The sequence below is a fragment of the Nycticebus coucang genome, chromosome 2 (assembly GCF_027406575.1).
Source record: "Nycticebus coucang isolate mNycCou1 chromosome 2, mNycCou1.pri, whole genome shotgun sequence".
In the NCBI taxonomy this organism is placed as follows: Eukaryota; Metazoa; Chordata; class Mammalia; order Primates; family Lorisidae; genus Nycticebus; species Nycticebus coucang.
In genome coordinates this window covers 130,994,644-131,019,963 of record NC_069781.1, presented here as the reverse complement: position 1 = coordinate 131,019,963, position 25,320 = coordinate 130,994,644, and the positions used below count along the sequence as shown (strand labels likewise).

Below are 25,320 nucleotides of genomic sequence, written 5' to 3'. Positions count from 1 at the left end.
AAATTTGAAAAGGGAGGGACTTTGAGGGCTATGGGCCAATTCTCTCATTTTTCAGAGGAAGGAAGGGGATCCATGGTGGGCAATAAACATCTTGCCCAAGTTCATGAGGCAAGGCAGAGACCAGGACAGAAGCCCACTAACTGCTTTCTGCCCCATCCCATTGCTGCTAATTTAACAACACCTGGGATAACATATAGGAAGGAAAACATGTGTCTTTGATCCCAGTGGGCAAAACATTAATCAGCTTAAACGACTGAATGTGGAGCAGACTGAATGTGTTTTTCACATTTTAAGTGAAAATGACAAAACTTAATAGACTTCCAGTTTCAGTTATAACATGTAAAGAGTTTAGAAGTCATCACTGTCATCCTTATAAGAAGAAAAACCTGAACAAACTCAAAATTAATACCTTATCTTGGCACCGTCAATAAACACAAGTTGCAAGGCAAACCTTCATCACAAAATCTGAGGAGAGCCACAGCTGAGATTGGCTTACCTGAAGCAGAAGCTATTGGAGCCATAAACTGGTATAATACCTACCTAAAGAGTCATTTTGACACATTGCCAAAGGCTGAGTATGGACTAGCCTGACAGTGGCAGCCATAGTCTCAGGAAGCCCCCACAACCACAGCGAGCTTCCCTTCCAGGAACCCCCATTAGGTCTTCAAAGTAAAGAGCCAGTAAAGACCCCCTCAGGACTCTGGCCGGCTGTGAAATACACCCAGAACCTTCTCCATAACAAAGGTCTGCTCTCCAGGGGGAAAGACTGGCCAAAAGAAGACCTGTCTGAGAGCCACGGGTCCCTCAGTCCTCCTGCCTCACCTAAGGGGTTGGAGAAGCTAGACAGGAAGCGGCACTATGAAGGTCACAGCCCAGGAACTCAGCCCTGCTGAAGGATGGAGATTTAATCAGAAGGTTCCAGACCACTGGCCCTCCCCACACGGACAGCTAGGATTAAAGCTGAGAAGGCTGCCAGACTCACGCTCTGAGCAGTCCTTTAGGGAAGTCCAAAGTCGAAGCAGGGAAAACAAGGGACACTGGAGGTGTCTGAACCCTTTGGCACCCACAGCTACAAGAAGCATTACACACTGCCCAACTCATAGCCAGATTAACATAAAACCAGACATTAAAGTCACATTTACCTCAGTTCCTAGTACCATGGGGTGTCCAACCTTTTTTCTTTTCTGTAGCACACTGGAATAGTAAGAGCTGTCTTGCACCACACATTAAATACACAGCAATAAAAGCTGATGAGCAAAAGAAAAGGTCTGTGCACACTTTTCGTGATATCTGACTCCACAGATAAGCAAAACAGTCCTCAAATGATCTGAATGTGGCCCTCAGGACACTCCTGCCTTGCTTCAGTAAAAAATCACCAGGCATGCTAAAAGGCACGGAAAAAAACAGTCTGAAGAGACAAAGCAAAAGCATCAGAACCAGACTTCAATGTGACAAAGGTGTGGGACTGACCAGCCAGAGAATTTTAAATAACCATAATTATGAATTTAAAACTAATAAACATATTAGTTGGCAATAGTAAATTATAATGCCTTAATGAAACAGCAGCTCTGCAGAGGTGACATCCCAAACACAAGTACAGATATGATGTCACTGGTAAAGGGAAAGAGGAGTGACAAGATGATCCCTCTGGTAGCCCCGGACCTTGTCTGGTGGTGCCAATCTTTGATTCCACCTTGCCTTTTGAACATTTCTCTCTTTTACACAAAGGGTAAAGCCTTACACAGGAAGGGTTTCCTAGGTAGGTAGCACAGGCATCTTTTCTGTAAATAATCTAGCCAGTCAAACAGAGCTCACCTTTCCAGGGGCACTCTCTAGTAGGGAGCCTTTTCTTTCCTTACTGCTATTTCAACTCTCACTGGTCTCCAGTCATCAAAACCTTTTCTCAATTTCCACACTATTTGCACAAGGAACTGCAGGCACCACCAGCTCTTTTCTTTTTAATGCTTCCCTTTCATCTGCTGAAGTGGCTGGGTGTGGAACAGACCCTACTTTACCATGTCTATAATTTGTGCTTGAGCAGTCAGTCCAAGGTGGGGTTTCCCCCAAACTATTAAGTTCTCCACTACTTTTCTTTGAACAAAAGTCCATGCATGTGTAGCATTATCATTTTTTAAAAAATGTATTTAGGGCTGGGCGCGGTGGCTCACACCTGTAATCCTAGCACTCAGGAGGCCAAGGCGAGTAGACTACTTGAGCTCAGGAGTATAAGAGTGAGACCCCATCTCTACTAAAAATAGAAAAATAAGCTGGGCATCATGGCAGACACCTGTAGTTCCAGCTACTTGGGAGACTGAGGCAGAAGGATTGCTGGAACCCAGGAGTTTGAGGTTGCTGTGAGCTATGATGCCATAGCACTCTAGCCTGATTAACAGTGAGTCTCAAAAAAAAAAAATATATATATATATGTATATATATATACATATATTTACACATATATATATTTGCTCATATTTATATTTAAGATTAAATATTTTTGCTACTCATTGCCTGAGACTCAGCTTTCTCGTGGAATTTCTCTTTCTTAAATGATTTCATATTCTTAGTAACTCCTTGGTCTATACATTGACTAGGGGAGTTTACATTGTGGGCAAGAATAAGGAAAAAAGTCAACTTCCTCAGGGTGGGTTCTATTATTTAACCATATCCTCAAGGTAAGCTTTACTTGGAAATAGTCTTTTTCACAATGTTAGGATATTGTACCTCTTTAACAACATTTTCTTTTGCTGCCCTCTTCCTGTGTATACTGTTAAGTTTCTCTTTTGAACTGGGCACACACTGGCAAGAGAATGCTAACCAATTCCCCCATGCCAGAGGCTCCAGGACCCTCTCAGCTCCCTGATGTGTTTGCATAAATGCTATGTCCGAATTACTGCACTGTGCTGTATGACCTATGTGACCCCGAGGATGAGGCCCCCTTGAGTTATGTGCCCCTGCCCAGTCCCAGCCCTGGCACAGGAGGCTGTTCCCGCCCTCCCCGACCCTGAGAGCCTTGGTCCTCAGTGGACCGTCATCAGAATGCTCACTGCTGTCTGTCCTCGCTACCGTTTCTACTTGCCACCCGTCACACCTTCACTGTTCTCTTGTTGTCTCTTTAGTCTATTTGTTCAACTCTGTTTTTATAGTGTGGGGAAGGGGAGGTTTCAAGTAAAGAAAAACCTAAAAATCCCCTAAAAAACTCATAGGTGATGCTCACTACTCAGGTAGGCTCAGGGGCTCTCAGCTGTGTTTATTATTGCCGAGCACAGAGAAGCTGCTTCTTCACTTGACTGGCGTTCTGCAGGAGGTCACACAGAGGTCTGGCCGTCCTAGAAGGTGGAAGTTTGCGAAGTGTGAAACTTGGACCACTCAGGCTGGATGCCACGTACAGTAAGAGCCGCTCCACTCATTAGCAACGAGGCACCTGCAGACACCACTAGGCCACTGACCTGCTCTGTCTTTATGCAGCGTGTACCAGAATGTTTACAGTTTTATTACAGTTCTATGGAAAATTTTCCAAAAAGCCAGAATAGGTTTTAAATTCCAGGATTATGATTTTTGGGGGTGGGGTGAGGTGGGGGTTTCTTCTAATCTAAATAATCTGCTTCTTGTCAAAATGGTGGGCCTTAATAAGGACCTCCAAGTGACACCTCTGTTGTCCTTACACCCCAGAGTCTGAGGTCTCAGGTGATAAGGCCACAGCTTGGTGCCTGGAGCTGTGGTGCTCGGGGAACCAGGGGCCAGAAAGGCCTGGCAGATTTGACCTAGTGCTCCCTGAACTGCCCAGTCTTCTTTCAAGCTGGCTTTCAGGATACAGCTCAGGCGAGAGCGCCAAACAGCAGCAGCGACAGGTCCTCCTTCCAGCCCATGTCATTCACTAGGAAAAGAAAACCCATTAGACCTGAAGAAAAGCACAGGGGAAACAGAAACAGCTCTGGGGAGTCCAGGAATAATGAACTATGTTGAGGCACCTGAAATCAAAGCACAGCCGCAGTCCTTAGAAGTCAGAGGCCCTGCATGATGGAAAGCATTCCAAGTTTCCTCACTCCCCTGTGGTATGCAGTCAGCCCACCAACCAGCGCTTACTAAGCACCTACTGGGTACTCGGCTCTGCTCCCAGGGCAGTGAAGAAGTCAAGCACAAACACAGGCAGTAGTCCCTGTCCACGATTCTGTTTGCCCCTAACTTTAAGGTACATGTGAGTCTTTAACCCAACATACTTGCTGTCCATAGCACTACTGTGAAGGAACTCAGCAGCTCTGAGGGCTCGAGGACACAGGAACGCTGCCCACGTGCTTGTCCGGCCCAGAAGCTCCTCCCCACCACCTGGCTGCGGGCCTCTGTGTGCAGTCTCTCCTCGGTAGTCCATGGGTGGAAAATGGGAGGTTCGAGTAGAATACCACTCTAAGGGATTCACTCTGTGGGGAGCAAGCCAGTTCTTGGTGCTCATCCACCCTCGTTTATTAATTACATATTTTATTTTGAGAAACACTTACATAGCACTTAAAATGTACTGGGCCCTGTCCTAAGTGCATTATAAATATTAACTCATTTCATCCTCACAACAACCCTGTAAGATACCATCCTAATTTGAAGATGAGGACACTCAGGCACACAGAGTGTAACCTGCCCAAGGTCACTGCCAACATGTGACTCAATATCTTTAAGTCCAGCTCTAGTGCATGTCATTAACCATTGAGCAAAATATTTAACAAAATAGGCTAAGGCATTTAGGTGAGCACATAGCATACCTTCCTGAGGGCAGCCACACTTACTTAACCAAAGAGTCTCTAGTGTAGAAGCTAAAAGAACAACAACATAGAAATACGAGGTGACCAACCACTGCAGTTACCACGTATACAGTTATTTCCTGTCTTTGACTATTTCTGTGTGTCTCAAAAGCTTTCAGCAGACAAATATCTACCAGTCAGCCCAAAATACCTCTCTCAAGGCAGGCAAGTCTGTGCTGACCAACCCAGGAGCCACTAGACATTCATGGCCATTTAAATTTAAATTACAATGAAATAAAGTTAAAAATTCAGTTCCTCAGTGAAATGAGCCACATAACAAGTGCTCAACAGCCACAGGGGACTAGTGGCTACCACACTGGACAGCACAGAGAGAGACCATTTTCATCATCACAGAAAGTCCCACTGGCCAGCACTGAGTCAGACTCTGACTGTGACTTCTTTTAACCCGTTAGTCTGAATACATTTACTGGTAACAATTTGATTTTTTCTCCCATTATGAATACACATATTCATATTACATTTCACTTCTTCATAAAGCAAATTTTTACTTCAAAGTTTAGTCCCAAGGGGTATACTGGATTATGTACAAGCAGGTCAAGTAAACCCCCCGGTTCCCCAATACCTGGTACCAGAATGTCCTCTTCTATAATAATTAATAGAATTATTAATTCTGAACGTTTAAAATCAGCGAGGAAAAAGGAGTTCATTAAAAAGTGCAGCAGAAAGCAAAGACTGTAGCTTTGTGCTGGACGTTAAACTCGGGACACACATTCAATGGGTCACAAGGAAGCATGACAAGAGAGGGTGGCTAAGTCCATGCAAACTAATACCCCTTTCAGAAAAACAGCCCAGACACGTGTGCTACTACATAAAGTGGGTCAGACACTTCCAGACTTTGAAAAAAAGCACCCACACAAAAACAGGTCAAATACAATGGAAGCCATGTGGCCCAAGCACAATGCTGCCAAATTTCCCACTGCTAGCAAATATTTTCTTACAACAATTTCCAGCATCCTTAACCTCCATATCTAAATAAATAGTACCACTGTTGCATTTCATGTGGGTTCATGTGAAGCAGAAAAGCCACAAGTACAAAGTGAATGACTTAGCAATAGAGCACAAATTTTAGGACTTTTTCATAGCTAAAGAATCTAAAATCCAAATGTTTCCTTCTAATTCCTCAAGCTGAAATCCATGGAGGCCTACAAAGACTACCATTGTGACCAGTAAGAATTGTCTTATTTTAACACAGATCTTTGTTCATTTTATCTCTTTTTTCTGTACTTTTCTCCATTTCTTGTCTCACCCTTATTGTCTATCCCATTACTTTTAGTAACACAAATTTTCATGAAATGGTGTGATATAGTGGAACATTTTTTAAAAATTTCAGATGAATCATCACTTACCAAGCAGGGCTAATAAGAATGATTAATGTCTAGTCATCTTAAGTTATAAAAATTTTGTAAGCTCCTCATAAGATGCACATTAAAAAGAAGATGCAAAAATAGTAATAATTACATTACATACTTGTGACTTCTTGTAAGAAATCCAAACATGGTCGACTACTTCCAGAAATACTTATTGAAACAGCCAGTGGGGTCTGTCCTTCATAGTTCCTTGTATTCGTGTCCGCTCCATAATTGTATAACATCCGTGCACAGAGCACATCATCCCTAAGGGCAGACAAGTGTAAAGGAGTCTGTCCATCTTCTAAGCGGCCCAAGTTTGTGTCTGCCCCTCTCTGAAGGAACATTCGGCAATAAGAGTGATTGCTTTTGATCACAGCATATCGCAACAGGAAGCCATTCTGAATGTCAATGTTGGCATTGTGGTCCAGGAGGATTTTCACACAGCTTGACCTCTCTCGGATAATGGCGAGCTGAAGCGGCGTTGTACCTTTATCACTGAGTGGGTCGACCTCAGCCTTGAACTCCAGTAGAAGTCGGACAAATGAGTCCCTGCCATAGTGGGCAGCCACATGGAGGGGAGTCCAACCATCATTGCTTTTTGCATTAATGATGTCGCTCCTGTATTCAGATTCTAACATCAAGCGTGCAATTCGGGCCCGCCCATGCATGGCTGCGTAATGAAGAGCTGTGAAGCCTCCGATTAAATCCTTAACTGTGGGATCAGCTAGAGTTAAAACCAAAATGAAAGTATTAGCAGCCTCTAAGACAAAACAACAAACACTTACCAAGCCACTGGACAATTTAGCCAATTTGCATATAAAACGTGAAACCATCAAACATTCTGATGAACAAGTACCTTTTCCCACATTTTCATTCAAGCACTCAAGCCTAATTTGAATAGGAAATAAATTTAGTAGAAAGTTATCTAGTTAACAGAAGGAAAAAGACAAAAAACATTTGAGTTCAGACCACCACATCCCCTTCTTTGCTAACTTAACAAACTGCCTTTGGCTACTCAACTACACCATCTCAGTACTGTTGCGTGTTTCTTTTCTGTCTTGAACTTTTTGTTTTATTTTCTCTTGTGCTTCTTTTTGGTCTTAAAAAGAAGCATGTGTAACAACATACGCTGCTCTAAATTACAAATGTACGATAGCCTGGCAGACTCTGTTGTTTAATGGTGTATTAAGCTACCAAACAAAAAAAGTTTTTCTGTGGTCTGTGCAAATTCCAAAGCATGTAAGATATGTTAAGTGATCTTGATAAAGTGTATTTTCATACGATAAAAGTCCATTCTGAATTTTTAGTTTTATGTGAACTTTGTGGAGTTTATAAATTTTAAGCAACAAGTTATATAAAAAATTGGGAGAAACCTCAGCACTATATAAATATTATTTTCTAAAACAGTTCCAAAAACCTCTCCTTAACTGACTGATTTCTGGGGAAGAAAAAACAAGGATAATTTATCTGCTATGTGACCACTCAAGTCACAGACTTGTCACTGGCCTCAGCCCTTTCATTAAGCCAAAGATCAGTTCTTTGCAGCAGTCACCCCACTGGCATCCATGGGTAAGGGGCACAACCGGGACAAGAAGTACATAGGCAAACCACCTCCTGGAGCAATTCAGTGGGGAAGATAAACCCATCAGCCCTAACTACCCAAGATTAAACTGCATTCTGCCCTTAATTTTTAGTTTGTTAATGAAAGAGAAAAAATTAATGTTTTTCACACACACACACACACACACACACACACACACACACACACACACACACACACGGCCTCCTAAAGTACTCATGTATTGTTCAGCAAAATGTTAATTAGGTTTAGAACACATAATGAAAGCTGGCTTCTCTTAGACCTGTGAGGCAGAATCCTGTGTGTAAAATAATAATACTATGGAGAGTGAATATTTTCATTGAAAAGGAGTTGCTAATAAAACCTATAAAAAGTAACTTTTTGAAGGTAAGCTATATCATTTGAATTTCTAAAAACATTTAATGTGATGAGACAGTACACAATGGCAGCATTATTTTGATCTATTTGGAAATTCTATTTGGATACAAAGGTATCATATCTTGGCTAAAAAAAGAAAAATAGTACCTGTTTATTATGTGACTTAGAAAAGTCAAGAACATTATAACAAAGCATTTTGCTGCCATCTACTGGTAAGAAATGGACATGAGCTACTAATGTTTCCATTTTGACAGAAGGTGTTGAGCCCTAAAATCACTTACATCTGTTTTACTTAGTTTTACTTACCTAAAGCTAAGTGAAAATGGGCATGAAATCTAAATGATAACCTCCTATTCAAATGAAACAATGAATACTGCCAACAGTCATTTCTAATCTACACCTGGCCAATCAATTATCCGCAGACATTCCTTCTTAATTTGTGAGTGAAATTTAAGAATACCAAGGTATTTTTCACTTCTCCCACCTTTCATCCACTAAGGATACCTTTAAAGGTGCCAGACAACATCCTTATTTTCATCCTATACTCAGTCTAGTTGATGGCAAAATTAAAATTATGTTATATAAAATTGCTATTGCATCCTTGGTTTCCACTTTCGGTCTTTCTAAGGTTCTACTTACATTTTGGTGCTATACTTAGCTAGGGAAAAACAGATTAACACACAATGATCTGCTTAGTCTCAGTAAAAATCACTCAAATGAATTAAATGGGCACACACTGGGAACACAGTACAGAATTAAGAGCTGCAGGATAATAATGCATAAAATTTGTGTAGTTATTATTCTCAAAGAATTAACAAAATGGGAGGTTATAATGCAATGAAACAAAACTTAATTTAAGGATTATTGTTAGCCAATGCAATAAGACAAGAAAAAGATCTCATTTGTAATGACAGAAACTACAAAATGCCTAGATATAAAAAAAAAGAAAAATTCAGTAAGAAATATGTGAGGCACAGGCAAAGAAAAATTTGAACAGACCTTACTTCATCTGCTGTTCCAATGTCCCTTCATCAAAAAAGCCTTCCCTGAACATGTCATCCAAAATAGTAAATCTAAAACTTACTACTTTGTCCAATTAGCAAACCTATTTCCCCCAGGATGGATTTATTTCATATAAGGTATAGCATAATCTCAAGAAACTTAATTTAAAATTAATGAAAAAACTTAAAATATATATGAGCAAAAGCAAAGAAATATTCTCTATAAATATAGTTATCTCTTTTCTAACAGGTTTATTGATGTAAAATAAAACTTCACTCATTTGAAGAGTGCAGACTGATAAGCTTTGATTATTACATATAATCATGTAACCCAATGCCATGATTAAAATATAGAACATCATCATCTCAGGAAGTTCCTTCATCCTCCTTCACAGCCAATTCCCTGCCCAGACTCTGGGGCCTTAGCAAACCGCTCACCGGTCAATGAAATTAAAGTTTTGCCTTCTGGAAACTCATACAAATGTTACCATATTATGTATGACTTTTGTGTTTGACTTGTTTCACTGAGCATGATGATTTTGGAATACTTCCATGTTGCATATCAATAGTTCATTCTTTTGTATTGCTGAATGGTAGTCCATAATATAGATCTTTGATTTTTTAATCCATTCATAAGTAGATGGTCATCTGAGTTACTCTGAATTTGAGGCCATGTGAGTAATGCTACCATGAACATCCATAGACAAGTACGTGGGGATGTATATTTTCATCTCACCTGGGCTTAATATCTAGGAGAGAACTGTATGATCTTAAGAGGTGTGCCTATTAAGTTCTTGAACTCATCCTAGAAAAAGTGCTTTGAAGGGAGGACTAAGGGCTGGCATAGATGCATAACTTCCCAAGGTGACCATGGTGATATTTAGCAATGAGGTATATAGCACTTTTTCAACATCTTGGCATTATCAATAATTTTAATTTTATCCATTCTAGAGAGGGTAAAATAGTGGCTTATTGTGCTTTTAAGTTACATTTCCCAAAGAACTAGTAATATTTGGCACAATCTTGTACTTTATTTTGTGAATAGTCTGTTCATATCCTTTACTCATTTTTATCAGTTGTCTCCTCATTAATTAGTTCTAAGAATTTTTTATTATTCTGGATTCAAGCCCTTTGTCAGAGGTTTTGTAAATATTTTCTCAGTTTTGTTGCTGTATTCTGGAAGGACAAATTTTAATTCTCATTAAGTCTATTATCATCTTTTACTTTTATAGTTTGTGGGGTTTATATACCATTCTAAGAAATCTTTGCCCAAAACAATGTCACAAAAATTCTGTTTTCTCCTAGAAATTTGGACTTTTATTAATAACTCTTCAGTTTAGGTCAATAATCCACTCCCAGTTAATTTTGTGTATGGTATAATGTAAGCTCAAGGCTCATTATTTTCCATGTATATATTTGTTCCAGCAAATGTTATTAAAAAGACTACTTTTTTGCCAATGATTTACCCTGCTTCCACTGCTGAAAATCAATTTACCATAAAAGTTCAGGGCTATTTCTGAACTCCTGTTTTGTCTATTGATCTAAAAGTCTCACTATACACCAATACCAGACTGTCTGGACTACTTCAGCTTTATAAGTTTTGATAGTGATAGTAGTACAAGTTTTTCAGCCTTCTTTAGAATTATTTTGAGTCATGAATTTTAAGATTAGCTGGGTGGCACCTGTGGCTCAGTGAGTAGGGCTGGCCACATATACCAAGGGTGGCAGGTTCAAACCCAGCCCTGGGCCAAACTGCAACAAAAAATAGCCAGGCACCTGTAGTCCCTGCTACTCCGGAGGCTGAGGCAAGAGAATCGCCTAAGCCCAGGAGTTGGAGGTTGCTGTGCACTCTACCGAGGGAGATAAAGTGAGACTGTCTCTTCTAAAAAAAAAAAAAAATTTAAGATTAGCTTGTTAATCTCTTCAAACACGCATACTAAAACTTTTAGTGAAACTCTACTGACGCTAACTTTGGCAATCTCCCCCCCACCATCCCCCCAGTGACCTAAATGATATTAATTCCTCCAAACTATGAACATGAAATATTTCTCCATCTATTTAGGTCTTCTTTAGTTCTCCCTCAGCAATGTGTTGTGGATAGGTCATGTACATCTCTCATTAAACTTATTCCTGAATATTTTCAATCTTGTTGCTATTATAATGAGTTAAAATCTCATTTTCCAAGTCATTAGTTGCTGGTGAAAAGAAAAAAAATTGATTTCTGTACATTGACCTGTGTGTCATTTTTGTAGATTTCTTAAAATTTCCTACATGCACAATTTTGTTCTTTATAAATAGAGACAATTTTACCTTTTCCCCAGCGACTGTCCTTTCCCCAGCATATGTTCTTGATGCCTTTATTCAAAATTAGTTGGCTATAAATATGTAGATTTATTTCTGGATTCTCTATTCTGTTCCATTGGTCTTTGTGCCTTTTTTTTTTTTTTTTTTTTTTTACTATCAATACCATGCTGTTTGGGTTACCATAACCTTGTAATACATTTTCAAGCCACAAAATATGATGTCTCCAGCTCTGTATTTTTTACTCAGGATTGCTTTGGCTATTCAGGCTCTTTTCTAGTTCCATACCAAAATTTCTTTTCTAATTTTATGAAAAAAGAAGTTGGTATTTCAATAGGGACTACACTGAATCTGCAGAATGCTTTGGGCATTATGGTCATTTTAATAATATTACTTCTAATCCATGAGCATGAATGTCTTTCCATTTGTTTGTGTCCTCTTCAATTTCTTCCATCAGTGCTTTGTAATTTTCTGTGTACAGACCTTTAACATCCTTTGTTAAATTTATTACAAGGTTGTTTTCTTTTTTTTTTTTTTGGTAGCTACTATAAATAGATTGCCTTCTTGATTTCCACCTCAGCTAGTTCATTACTGGTATATAAAAATGCTACTGATTTTTTACAAGTTGGTTTTGTATCCTGTAAATTTTTTTGTGGAGTCTTTAGGTTTTTCTAGATATAAGATCATATTAGCATAAAAGCATATTAGCAATTTGACCTCCTCTTTCCCAATCTGAATGCCTTTTCTTTCTTTCTCTTGCCTGACTGCTCTGGCTAGGACTTCCAGTACACTGTCAAATCCTTTTTCTATTCTTGATAATGGTTATGTGTCTTTTCTTTTGTTTTCTTCACCAGTCTAAAGATTTATCAATTTTATTGATCTTTTCAATGAATCATTTTTTGTTTATTCTGTCAATTTTCTCTATTACTTGCCCATTTCCAAGTCCATTGATTTCAATTCTTCTCTTTAGCTTTTACTGTGGGATTAATTTAATGCCAGTAGTATAGTTTAGTTTTATAATTACTGTTTTATATTATCTTTTAAGAGATGAAATGAAGAAAAAAATGTATCTATTCTATCTGCGGCAGAACCAAAGGTAAAATCAACTTTCCTAATAACTACTATTAACAATGATGATAGAATTTCAGCTTTACTTCCATACGTTTTTTAAAAATTATACATAATTGTAATCATATCCTAATTAACCTTTTCTCTGTATCTGGGCACTGCAAATGCCTTCATTTTAAAAATTATATATAATGAGGGATGAAATTTTTATGCAGAAAGTATTTCCTGCTTTTAAGACTGTTTCCTTTGGATAAATCAACAGAATTAAATTTAATTCAACCATTAATTAAATTTAAATGAATAGGATTAATATAAACAGATTTATTGGGTAAAAGGATCTACATTTTTAAGGCTTTAGCATAATATGCACTACCAAACTGCTTTCCAAAGGTACTCTCACAAATTCCCATCCATGACCTGTTTCACCTTGTTTGGAATTATCATTTGCAAAATCTTTATTTATTTATTTTTTCTTTTTTAGAAACAGAGTCTCACTTCATCGCCCTCGGTAGAGTGCCGTGGCATCACAGCTCACAGCAACCTCCAGCTCTTGGGCTTAGGCGATTCTCTTGCCCCAGCCTCCTCAGTAGCTGGGACTACAGGCAGCAAAATCTTTCTTTTTTAAAAAGCTAACAATAGTTCTTACCATTCTTTTGTGGATTAATTTGATTCCTCCCTTATCTCTCTTATTTTTATGTGTATCACCCAAAGCATTTTACCTATTTTATTGAGAGGAGATCTGAGCTGCTTTTCTCAGGTTCTTCTGGGAGTTTACTTTATAGATTTAACTTCTAGAGCTTCAGCCAACTGCCCTCACACCAATTTGCATTAACATTCGATCTGAAGATGAATAAATGCACTGGAATATGCCATTTTCCTGAAGTATCCAACTTAGTCTTGGAATTTTTAGAAAGATTCAAAGTTAGAAAATAAAGATAATAATGAGCTTGTTACAATTCCCACCCTTGTAACAGATTCTTCATTATAATTCTGACAGCACACTAACCTGGTCAGAATTACCAGGATTTGTATGGAGGTGCTATTGTATACATCCCATTTGTGTTTAAAAACACAAGTATTGGCTGGGCACAGTAGCTCACACCTAAAATCTTAGCACTCTGGAAAGCTGAGGAAGGTTGATCGTTTGAGCTCAGGAGTCTGATACTAGCTGGAGCAAGAGCAAGACCCCATCTCTACTAAAACTAGAAAAACTGGCTGGGCATTGTGGCAGGTACCTTACTTGAGCCCAAGAATTTGAGGTTGCTGTGAGCTACGAGGCCATGTCATTCTACCCAGAATGAGACTGTCTCAAAAAAATAAAAAAACAAAACAACACACAAATATTTTTGGACATTAAAAACCTTAAACTTCTACTGTTTTGAAGCAGGACATTTGAAAGTAAAGCAGCAAAACATCACTTATCTGCACAAGTCAAGGTTTCACCACTGCCACCTCATACCCAAAGGTTCTGCATTGGCAGATTCAATCAAAATAAATAAAAGTATAATAAGAAATACCACAGATTTGAAAAGTATTAGATTAGAACAACTATTTACATAGTGCTAGGTATTCTAATCTAAGTAATCTAGAGATGATTATATAAAGGAGGATGTACATAGGTTATATGCAAATACTTTAGTACTTTATACTAAAGTACACTTAGTATACTTTATATATAAAGAAAAATATACATAGTATATAAAGTATACTTTATACTATGTCATTTTATATCAGGGACTTGAACATTTGTGAATTTTGGTAACCTTGGGAGGGCCCTAGAACCAAGCCCCTGGAATACCAAGGGACAACTGTCTATCTGCACGGTCCAAAATGGCAGGCACTCATCACTTGGGACCTTGGAGCACTTAACATGTTCCTTGTATGAGTGAGAAACTGAACTTTTTATTTAACTGAAATTTAAATAGTCACACATCCTATGGACTGCACAGGTTTAGACTAAACCAGAAAGAGAGCCTCACTTTTGTTTTCCTTTGGGAATATAGATAGGGCCAGTCATCCAGCTCAAACTTGCTCGTTCTCTGAATAAAAGTAGGTTTCTCCCAGAGCTACATCAAGTATGGTCTCATGCAGCTGTTCCTCACCGGGTTTCCTGTGGCCACACCATTCTCAAGCCATGGTCACAAGTGGCCTCTCTGAGTTTGGCTAGGTCTATATGATCATTCATCACTGGTTTTACTGGCCAGGTGTATGGACTTGACATTAAATTATTAAAATACGTGATACACAACAATTTCTAGTTGGTGACTGGCTGGTATTAGACATCTATGTCTCACTGTTTAAAGTGCATCTGGCTAGCTCTTTTCCCTATTTCTCTCTTAATCATCACCATTCGCTTGTGGCAACTCCTATTCCTGATCCTCAGGCCAAAAACCTCAGTTATTCCTGATTTCTTTTACTTCCACTTCACATCCCACCTGCTCTTCTTGCCTTAGGGCTCAGACCCTTCTGATATATTCATTCACTGTAAATAGTGAACTTTCTAAAGCACAAATCTACTTCTCTCATTCTTCTCTGTCAGAAGCTTTGATGGCTCACCAGCGTCCCTGGAATAGATTACTGAGTACGGTCCAATCATACAGTATTTTGTTCATTTCTCAAAAGCAAAAGTGTTCCTGCTCTCCTTCAACCATTCACATTTAGTGTCCCTTGGATCTGGAATAATTCCACACCTCCATCTTTCCAGCCCCTCATCCTACCTCATCTATCAAGATCTCTGCTCTAGACTTGCTTTCTCTAGGAAGTCTTCCTTGCCACTTCCTCACCTCACCCCAACAGACAATGAGGACCTTATCTACACACAGCACTGAACTCATTCTGTTGGAATTGCCTTGTTTTCTTACAGCCAATACTGGATTACAGTTAAGATGATAGTTTGAATCTCCCCTCCACTATTTATGAGGTGAATGACCTTGGGCAATTACTTAGCCTTCCATGGCTCAGTTGGCTCAGGTTTTCAATGCATAAATACTTAATATCTTCACAGATTGTTGTGAGGAATCTGGCATACATTAAATGCTCAATAAATATTGCTTATAAATCTTTATCTACCCATTAATTCAGGCATCCTCAAACTTTTTAAACAGGGGGCCAGTTCACTGTCCCTCAGACCTTTGGAGGGCCAGACTATAGTTTAAAAATAAAAAACTATGAACAAATTCCTATGCACACTGCACATATCTTATTTTGAAGTAAAAAAATAAAATGGGAACAAATACAATCACATCGCTTCCTGTGGCCCACGGGCTGCAGTTTGAGGACCCCTGCTGAAGTACCAGAGGACCAGCCCCAGGTTTGTTCATTTCTAGCAACGAGGGCCTAGCATATGCTAGGTGCTCAATACATATTTGCTAAATAAATAACTCATGCAAGACCACTTGGCTACCTCATCTAACTATATGAATTCTGTCTCTCTTACACACACATGCGCACACACACAGAAAGCAGAGGGAAGGAGAGAAAGGAGATTGTTGAGGAGAGAGAAAGACAATGAATCTTTCTTTCTTATGAGTTACTTCTCTCACTGTCCCCTATTTGGATCTGTGACTTCATTTTGGCGGACTGTCCACCACAAAATAAACTTGTTAACAGGAGGTGCCAATCTGCCTGGAACTTTACAAGCTCTTAAAGAAACCACGTGGTTTTGAAAGTAGTAGGCATGCTGCATCAGGCAGCTTTCTAATCCCACCATAAGGCTGACTCATTTTCAATCTATTTTTTATCTGATAAAAGATCAATTGTGTTTCTGTAAGACGAAGAAATAATGATCTTAGATAACTAGTGTTAGTCTTCTCTCTCTCGTTGGAGGCAAAACAGATATGGTTCTACCCTCATAAAGGTTCAGACCACCTGGAGATACATGCATTAAATAGAAAATTATAAAATAATTCATCATGCTTGTGATACGTACTACAGTAAAAAGGTACAGGGAACAATAATATCATATAACAGAGAAATATTACATAGGGATAACAGTATCATATAACAGGGGTATAAATAAGGATCCCATCTGACCTCAACTAGATGATAAAAGGTTTCCCCAACAAAGTGTAAGTGAGATTTAAGGGCCAGATAAGTAGGCAGAAGCAAGGCAAAGGGGCCAGGGGTAGAAATGAGCATAGGAATGACCCAGGCAGCACCTCCACCCCTGCCAAAAAAGTGCAGAGGTGCTACAGTTCAAAGCTGCAGTGGAAAAGATAAGAAGAGCCACAATGCAGGGTCATGTGGATCACATTCAAGATTCTGAATGTCATCTTAAAAGAAGTGGGAAACCACTGGAGCATTTTTAAAAGGTAATGGTTTTACTTCTATTTTTAATATATCACATTACTTGTACACTGGCTGGGAGGGGGCAAGACTGGTTGCAGGGAAGGAAGAAACCACTGCAATAGTCCTGGTGATGCATTATGTTGGGTACGTTTCTATGCCCAAGAATGGAGCAGTGTCCCCAGTGAAAAGAAAGCAGAATCTATTTAGAAAGCAGAATCAACAGAACATGTCCATTTGTCACATCACAGGTGAGAAAAAAGGCGTCAAAGACGGTTTCTACTTTCTTGGCATAGCAATCACAGGCTGTGGCGTCATTTACTGAAAATGAGCGTCCTGGTGGGAGCAGCTCATGCACTGCTGGCAATGTCCATGAGCCAAGCAAGTGGGGAAGCTCAACAGACAGTTGGCTATGCTGGTCTAGAGATCAGAAATCAGGACTAGCTTCAATACGGAACATGTCCAAGTACCACATGTGGCCACAGAAAAAGGGAGCAGGGGAGTCCTTCTCCTACTAATTTTTCTAAACTGGTTCATAATGTGCTAAGAAAAACATTCTCTGCATCTCTTACTCTATAATGGAAAGGGTAGCAGGCATAAGATGCTATACAAGAACAAAGGAAGAGAGGCCTTCCCTAAAATACTTGTTCTTACTTTAAAGAGCTCAGAAATGGAATCACACATACATGAAAACTTTATATCTGACCTGGCCGTCCACAGCAGTGAGGAAAAGAGTGCTTTAGGTTATGTTTATGGGAAAAAATGTGAAACTGTACCTGACTACCTCATCTTATACAGAAAACCCAATTCTGAATAAAGACATACGTGCCACAAAACTTTTTAGAAGAAAATAAAGGACCCTGCAATATGATGTATTTCCTAAACAAGACAAAAAAGGCACACACCATAATGTAAAAGAAAATATAATTCACAGATATTAAAACACAGACTTCTGCCTAACAAGAAAAACATCAAGAATGTGAAAAAACTACAAACTAACTATAAACTGGGGGAAGATCATTACAACTTATAACTGATACTTATAACTGATAAAGGAGAACATATACACAATTCCTACAAGTCAAGGACAAAAGGCCCAATCTTGCAATGTTTTGTTACTCATGTCATTTTTGCAAAAACAGGCAAGTGTATCACATAAAGAACAAACCCTCCGGTGATGGTAATAAACTACTGGCAAAGGCGAGAAGCGGCCTCTGTTCTACCTGCTTAGTAAGGACAGGAGCAACCACAACTTCTTTAGAGGATAATCTGCCAATATCCATCAAAAATTCTTTTCACATGGCAATTGTACTTCCAGGAATTATTCAAGAGATAAACTCTGAAATACGTAACAAGACCAGTCAAGGACATACTCCGTAATACTGTTTCAGTAGCAGAAAAGTGGAAACAACTCAAAAATGTCAAAACAATAGAAGATAAGTGTAAATTAATTACATCTATACACCAGAATCTGAGGGAGTCATATGCTGACAAGGAGCTAAGCTCACTGCTTTGTGGAAAAAAAAAAATCAAGATGCAGAATTGAACATTAAAAAAAGGGAAGAAGGCTAGAAGGTAGAGGATGGGCCTACCATGGTACACATGTAGCTTGAGCCCCCAACCGTAACTTACAGAAGCAACAGGGGTACAAATGATAAAATATATGTAATCAATTTTTAGGAAAATTAAGCTGAAATTCAACTGGAAGAACTAGCGAATTAATTTAGGATAATTATCACTTTAAAAACCTTTTGGGAATGGATAGTTTTCCAAAGCAAAATGTCAAATATAGTTCCCAACTGCATTTATTTAAACAAAATTAGAACTCTGATAACTAATCATCTTGTAGGATATTTACAAGCTGTATACAGCTTCTGGAAAAGGCAAGTGCTCTGAATAAAGGAAAACACCCAAAATAAAAAGATAAATTCAAAAGACAAGGTATCACTGGTGCCATGATATTTAAAGAAAACTGTACTCCATTTGCTTGAGTAATTATCAACAAGGGAAACTTGTGCAATTCTCTAATTGCAGGTACCACAGCCATTTCTGCTTCTGAAACAAAAGTAGCTAGACAACCCCTAGTAGCACTGCTTAGTTGAAATAACCCGGGAAAATCTGTCTGTACAGAAACTACAGTTGCAAGAGGAAAAAATCCCATTCATGAAACTGATCTTTTAAACAGACTGGTTTTAACAAAACCCAATATAATGGTTACATCTTCACAAAGGAGAAAGTAAGATGTTGAGTATTAAAGAGAAGCATTAAAAATTACACCCATACATACATATCTTAAACTAAATATAATTTCATTTTATGTTTCTTCTTGGGAAAAAAACATTTGCTTCTAGTAAACTCACCTCCATGTTCTAGAAATACTCGAACACATCTTTCCTTTCCTCTTGCTGCAGAGAAATGTAGCAGGGTCCAGCCATTAGCATCTCGGCCATTTGGAGAATAGCCTTGTTCTAACATCTTTCGCACTGTGTGAACATCGCCAGCAGCCACTGCAGCCTGAATCTGCAATTCTTCCTGGAGTTCAGGGTTCCTTCGACAGTGGTGGTGTAACATCCTAGCTGAGTCCACTTCTTACAAAAGATTCATTAGGTCACAAGGATTAGCCTTTAAGGGAAGGTAGAATACATGAAATTGAGAATCCTTAACTCCTGATACCATCTCCATTAAATATCATAGAATTTTCTATTTGTTAAATTAGTAAACCACATTCATGATAGTACATACTACTAGTTGACATGTAGTTAAGACAAAACTTTCAGTAATTTTCTAAGATTATAAACAATTGCTAAAGGAAAGCCAGGCATGCACATTCTAAACTCCTGAACAGGAAATTGTTTCTGCAGCCTCCTGAAAACTTAAAGCAAAGAACCTATGAACATAACAGCATTATCATAGGTAAAATGCGAGGTGACAGTGGGCAGCTACAGAATGGGAGATGTCAGAAGAATCAGATTAACCTGTCTTAGGAGTTCTAAATTATGTGATGCACCATACAGAAGATTTAAGTTACATACCATCAAAATTCCATCACAGTTCACAGTGAGTAACCATGGAGTGTCAAACAGACAAGCAATATACTATGAAGACTAAAAACATTTAATTATGAAAAGAAGTTAAAAAAATCTTTAGTTTGGTTATCTAAAGTATTTTAACTCTATTTTAGTTTTAGTTTTAACTCTCTTTTAGTGTAAAAGTCTGTAGGGAGAAGAATTAGGCCAGGTTAAGTAAATTAGAATGAAATGTCTGGATGGTATTTACCTTCCTTTTGTTTATTTCTATTTCCATCCTCCCCACTTTGCTATTTGATGCTCATTTTACTATCCCTCTTTTTTTTTTGTCACATCCTCTTCTGTATTTTTCTAATTTCTGTTTTCCAGAAGTTTTACATTCTAAATATTCCAAGTAGCAAGATCATATAATGTATTTCACAACTCTACAAATTTAAACAATTATTTTAAAAGAAAAGTAGTACACTGAATTCTCTAAAATGTCACAAAAGAGGTGTATACTAAAACCCAATATAAAATGAGATCTTCATACAAACAGAAAAAGTCCAAGTTGCATCTTACATGTGTACAAAGAATTTTTCATTGTGTTTTTAAATACATACAGAAACCTAAAATAATGATCTTCTAGGAAGCTAACTGGGCTAATTTGAAAGAATAGATAGATTTACCTCTTAATTAGTAGCTTCCATTTCTAAAAATAAAAAAAAAAAAACATTGTGATAAAGCCTTTTAAAGACAAATATGCTCAAATATGTAGGTCAGACATCTTAGGATAATCTTGGTACTGATAATTTCTCTTGCAAAACTTGTTATGGACCGGGCAAAGGTAAAGTTAAGCCTAACGTAGGTCAAATAATCAGAATACAAATATCCCATGTTGTTTTATACACAGAAAATAGTGTCATTACATACTCATACATATCACTAAGTGTTATAGTTTAAAAATGTCAAGCCACTGCAACATATAGCTATTTTCTCAGAAAACTGAGAAATAAAAGCTTTCTTGACAATTTCTTTTTCTTAATAAACAAGATCCCCCCATCTCTTCACTTAATTACTTCACTAAAATTGTCTCTTGTCTAGAAATTTTAAGATGAGAATTCTTTCGGAATGCATTTTTGTTTATTCTCAGTACTGTAAGAAAAAATGTTGAAGACCGTCAGAAGGAAGTAATAGAAACTATTACTATATGCTCACGATCACCTTTTACAGATTTTCTTTCTTAATGGAATAATGATGTTGACACTTAAATGATGTCAATCAAGCAAGAAAAGACTAAAACAAGAACAAAACTTGTTTTAGTGAATGGTACATTTAGTGTACATGAACTGATTTAAAAGAGAAAAGTAAAAGCTAAATTATGTTTTCCCCCAAAATAGCACAGATGACCAAGGACCCTGACTCACCTTACCTTACAGAAGAGTGCCCTTTCTCCTGATATATGGATTGCCTAACAACCATTGTGCACATACAGCATCATGGGGAGGGGGCTCAGAGTGTGCCCAGACTGCAGAGCAAAAAAGCCTTCTTAACCTAAAAACAAAATAACAATCACAGGAAAATTCCTTAAAATAATAAAGAATCATAGCTGCCTGCATAGTCTACTCTTTGATGCACTAAAAGTTCAGTACTTTTACAACAAATCTATAGAACAGAGAAAGAACCAGGTCAATTCTTAGAGAAAATGATCTCACATTACACATGTTCATTTCCAATAAACATGATGTAGTTTCAGGATATTTTTCTCCTAAATGCAATTTTATGAAAAAGAGTAAATAAATTAATAATAAATCACATATTTGGAATTTGAATGCAAGTACAGATTCTTTTTCCCTTACTGAGAAAATATTTTCAAATTTACTTCATTTGAATTACTTTTTAACTAACACCATCAGCCACCTCCTCTAACTAATAAACAGGACTCAAACAGGAATATGCGCACATTCAATACAGAAAGTGGCCAGGGTCAAAATGTAATCTATGACAACTAAAAAGAGACTATGTCTTTAAATGCTAGTTCTTCAAATGCCCAAAGGGCATAAAGTCAATAATTTTGAAATTGTTACTCCTTTACACATACTCCAAACTAGATAAAACATTAACAACAGTCTTTCTGGCTTCCTCACATGAACTCTGAAAAACTCTACAACTAAAAGGAAAAGGATCTTTCTGCACATCAATTGAATCCTAGCTCTGTTAAATTCCATTCAGGGTTGAGAACATTTGCAAAGTGACTTCCACTTATCACATCAGAATCACTCTAGTAATTATGTATTGGCAGAACTATCACCCCAACCCCTGGTGGTAGATCTGATAAACCCTTCATCACTTAAACTTTCAGAGGAGGAAATGCCCCACCACCTGGCAACCTGACATGCTGCAGCATCAAAAAGTTGTAGGTACTGCTGACAGCACACCAAAATTTTCAACCAGTCTAAATTAGTATAGTCCACTTCTACCTTTAAGTCTTTTCACATCTATTTTTCCTTGCCAAACCTCTTCAAAGAAAGTAAAGATTCTGTCAACTTGAACTTGGAAATATAATTTGATTTAAAACTCTACCTATTACTCTAAATAAATGAAGTAGACATGATCAGAACTTCTATAAAACATGCTAAATAATCCTTACTGAGGCAGGAAATAATACAAGATGAGCCTGGAGCACCTTATAGAGCTAGAAAGGAGGAAGTGCTTCAAGAAAAACACAGGGATGGGGTGGACACGTCAAAGAGACACAGGAGATAACTGAAAGAGCTCTCGATGACCAAAGACGGGACAACCTGAGCAACAGAATACTTAAAGTAGTATTACATTATAACCCAAAGTATAAATATCAGTAAGTCCATTCTTGTGAGTAACAGATTGAATAAAGGGTGAAAGAAAGAAATCTCTCTTCAGAATGTCAAATGATTAGTGTAGATTGTTCCTTCCCAAGGAGATGATAAACATGTATGTGCACATTCATATGTTACTAGAAAAAGCTGGGTCTGGAGGTATGTGGGAACTCTAGACTATAATTTTTCTGTAATTTTAAATGGTACTAAAATAAAAAAAAATGCAAATCAATGGCTCCAATTATGAGCTTGACACATTTCCACAAATGAATGTGATGCGATTATGTTTCCTAAGAGTTACTTCTACATTTCAAACACTAACTCCACGGGCACCTTACTTCTAAGAGTGTCTTCAGCACCCTCTACCTCCCTGGGGAAGTGGAAATGACCCTATAAAATAAAGGAAAATACCAAAGGAGGTAATTTTCTAAATAATGTATGTTCAATGTAGTTGTCTTAAATTAATGATAACTTGGACTCAGGAACTATTGCAGACTCAGGGACTGCTGATACTCTGAGCATGCAATCTTTAGAAATTCCATTCTAAGTTTAACAGTTAGAAATAAGAAAAAAGCATGCAAACAAAGAAGACATTCTCTTCAAGTCTACATGAGAACGAAAAGAAAACAATCAAAACTAAGCTTCTGAGATTTTCTTCTGTTGGTCATATTAGAAACTACAAGTTTAAAAATTAAAATACATTACCACCTAATTTCCATATGTAAAGTGAACTTCATTTTGTTAAAACCAAAACTTCACATAGTTAGAAGAAATAGTCTATACTGATAAAATGGAGTGAAGAATAAACATAAAAATAAGATCTATTTACTACCGGTCCGAAAGTATGTAACCTTCACCAAATCTGACCACATTTCCTCAATTTCCTTTGGTGTTAATGATTAGACATTAACGGCTTTTTGCATATTATCTTCACTAAAAGTCCACACATTTTTAGATTAAGTGATACAAATTAGAACTGTGATTTCTGATTTCACATAAACTAGAAAAAAGATAATGGTCTGCTACTCAGAAAAAGCAGTGAGTATTTCTTTGCAAAGTAAATAAAGATACATGCTGGTAAGGAAATAAAATCAGCAACTCCAAGGACATTGGCTCTAAGAAAAAAAATCTATTAACAGTTCACAAGATTTAAGAGGGAAGATGGATGCAGAAAAACTACAAAGCCCAACCAAAATGTATCAAAAGGCTGAGATGCATGTTGATAAGCTCTACATGTATGACAGGAGTCTGGAACCCAAAATAAAGTAGAATTGTTATATTAGTATCATTCAATGTAACACAGAGTTAATGTTCCAAAACAAACAAGAGTATGATATGTCCTCCAAATTACTGCCTCTGTACAATGTAAAGATCTATTATCATGCACAACTGATCTATGACATATGTAAGTTTAAACAGAAAAACCTTCATGAAGTGTGTATAAGGCGATAGAGAAAATTTTAGTGTTCACTTATCCAGACTCAACTCAAAGCTTAAATCAGAATTTATTATAAATGATAAGGGTCTTATCAATATTATCGTACTAAGTCATGTCTGCCAATAACATCTTTGCTGCCTGTACCAGTGCTTAGAAAGTTTGCAAGTAAGGAGACAATGATTCTATTTAAGGAGTTGAGAATAAAAGGAAAGGCTAACAGTCAGGTATTAGATATGCTAATATAAACTATATCTGACTTTAGACTTTTTAGGGATGGTAAGTACCTCTATGTCACCAAAGTTAAATGTGAGTAAGACAAACAGATCATGCATGTGTCATAGTATTAAATAATTGATGTAAAGGATGTAAGTATTTCCTATAATATACAAAGACACATGACTGAATGCCTTCAACTAACATCAATTATTCTGTGATTATAAATCTACTATATTTGGTAGATTACCAAATCAATCAGATTTTTTTTTTCCAAAACCACAGGACTGGCAACAGAATTAACACAAAGTTAACTGCCAGATTGAAAAATATGAACTACCTATCTGGCTATGTTGGTAAATATTGAACTGAAAGAGACTCACTCCCTGACCAAGAATTTAACCCAGGCTGCAAGGGTGAAAACACAGAATTTTAACCATTAGGCTAAACCATTCATGTTGGTAAATAAATACCCAAATATCCAACCATTCATGTTGGTAAATAAATATCCAAATTAAATATTTTAAATGTTTGGCATAATCTAAACCAAATACTCTCAATCATGCTAATATTAGAAATAAAGTTGCACACGAACTTTATGGCCACCCTGTATAACAAATACTAACAATTTATACATATTCCCTTATCTTTGTTTCGTTTTTTTTTTTTTTTTTTTTTTTTGCAGTTTCTGGCTGGGGCTGGGTTTGAACCCACCACCTCTGGCATATGGGGCCGGCGCCCTACTCCTCTGAGCCACAGGCACCACCCCATATTCCTTCATTTTCTAATCTTAGAAAAACCATTAAAGGAAGAGGGGAGCCGTGAAGTACTATTTAAGTAATGAGAATGAACTGGCTGGGGAGGAGAAAGCAGTGTCTCCTCTTTACCTTATATACATATATGTTGTTTCTCTCTCTCTCTTTTTTATTGTTGGGGATTCATTGAGGGTGCAAGAAACCAGGTTACACTGATTGCATTTGTTAGGTAAAGTCCCTCTTACAATCGTGTCTTGCCCCCAAAAGGTATGGCACACACCAAGGC

The 25,320-nt window shown here is 37.6% G+C and overlaps 1 protein-coding gene across 5 annotated transcripts in view; it reads right to left on the bottom strand.

Annotated features, from left to right (window-relative positions):
- Positions 1 to 25,320, bottom strand: part of ASB7 (ankyrin repeat and SOCS box containing 7) — a 40,058-nt gene that overhangs the window by 12,219 nt on the left and 2,519 nt on the right. For 2 of the 5 annotated variants that reach the window (XM_053581843.1, XM_053581846.1), the window contains 3 exons: positions 21,206 to 21,327; positions 19,129 to 19,390; positions 6,276 to 6,881 (listed from right to left, as the gene is read on the bottom strand). In XM_053581843.1, the coding sequence (XP_053437818.1) occupies positions 6,276 to 6,881; positions 19,129 to 19,339 (817 nt within the window). In that variant the 5' untranslated portion in view covers positions 19,340 to 19,390; positions 21,206 to 21,327. Of the gene's footprint in view, positions 1 to 6,275; positions 6,882 to 19,128; positions 19,391 to 21,200; positions 21,328 to 25,320 lie in introns of all 5 variants that reach the window. The other 3 variants (XM_053581847.1, XM_053581844.1, XM_053581845.1) reach the window with 2 other exon arrangements.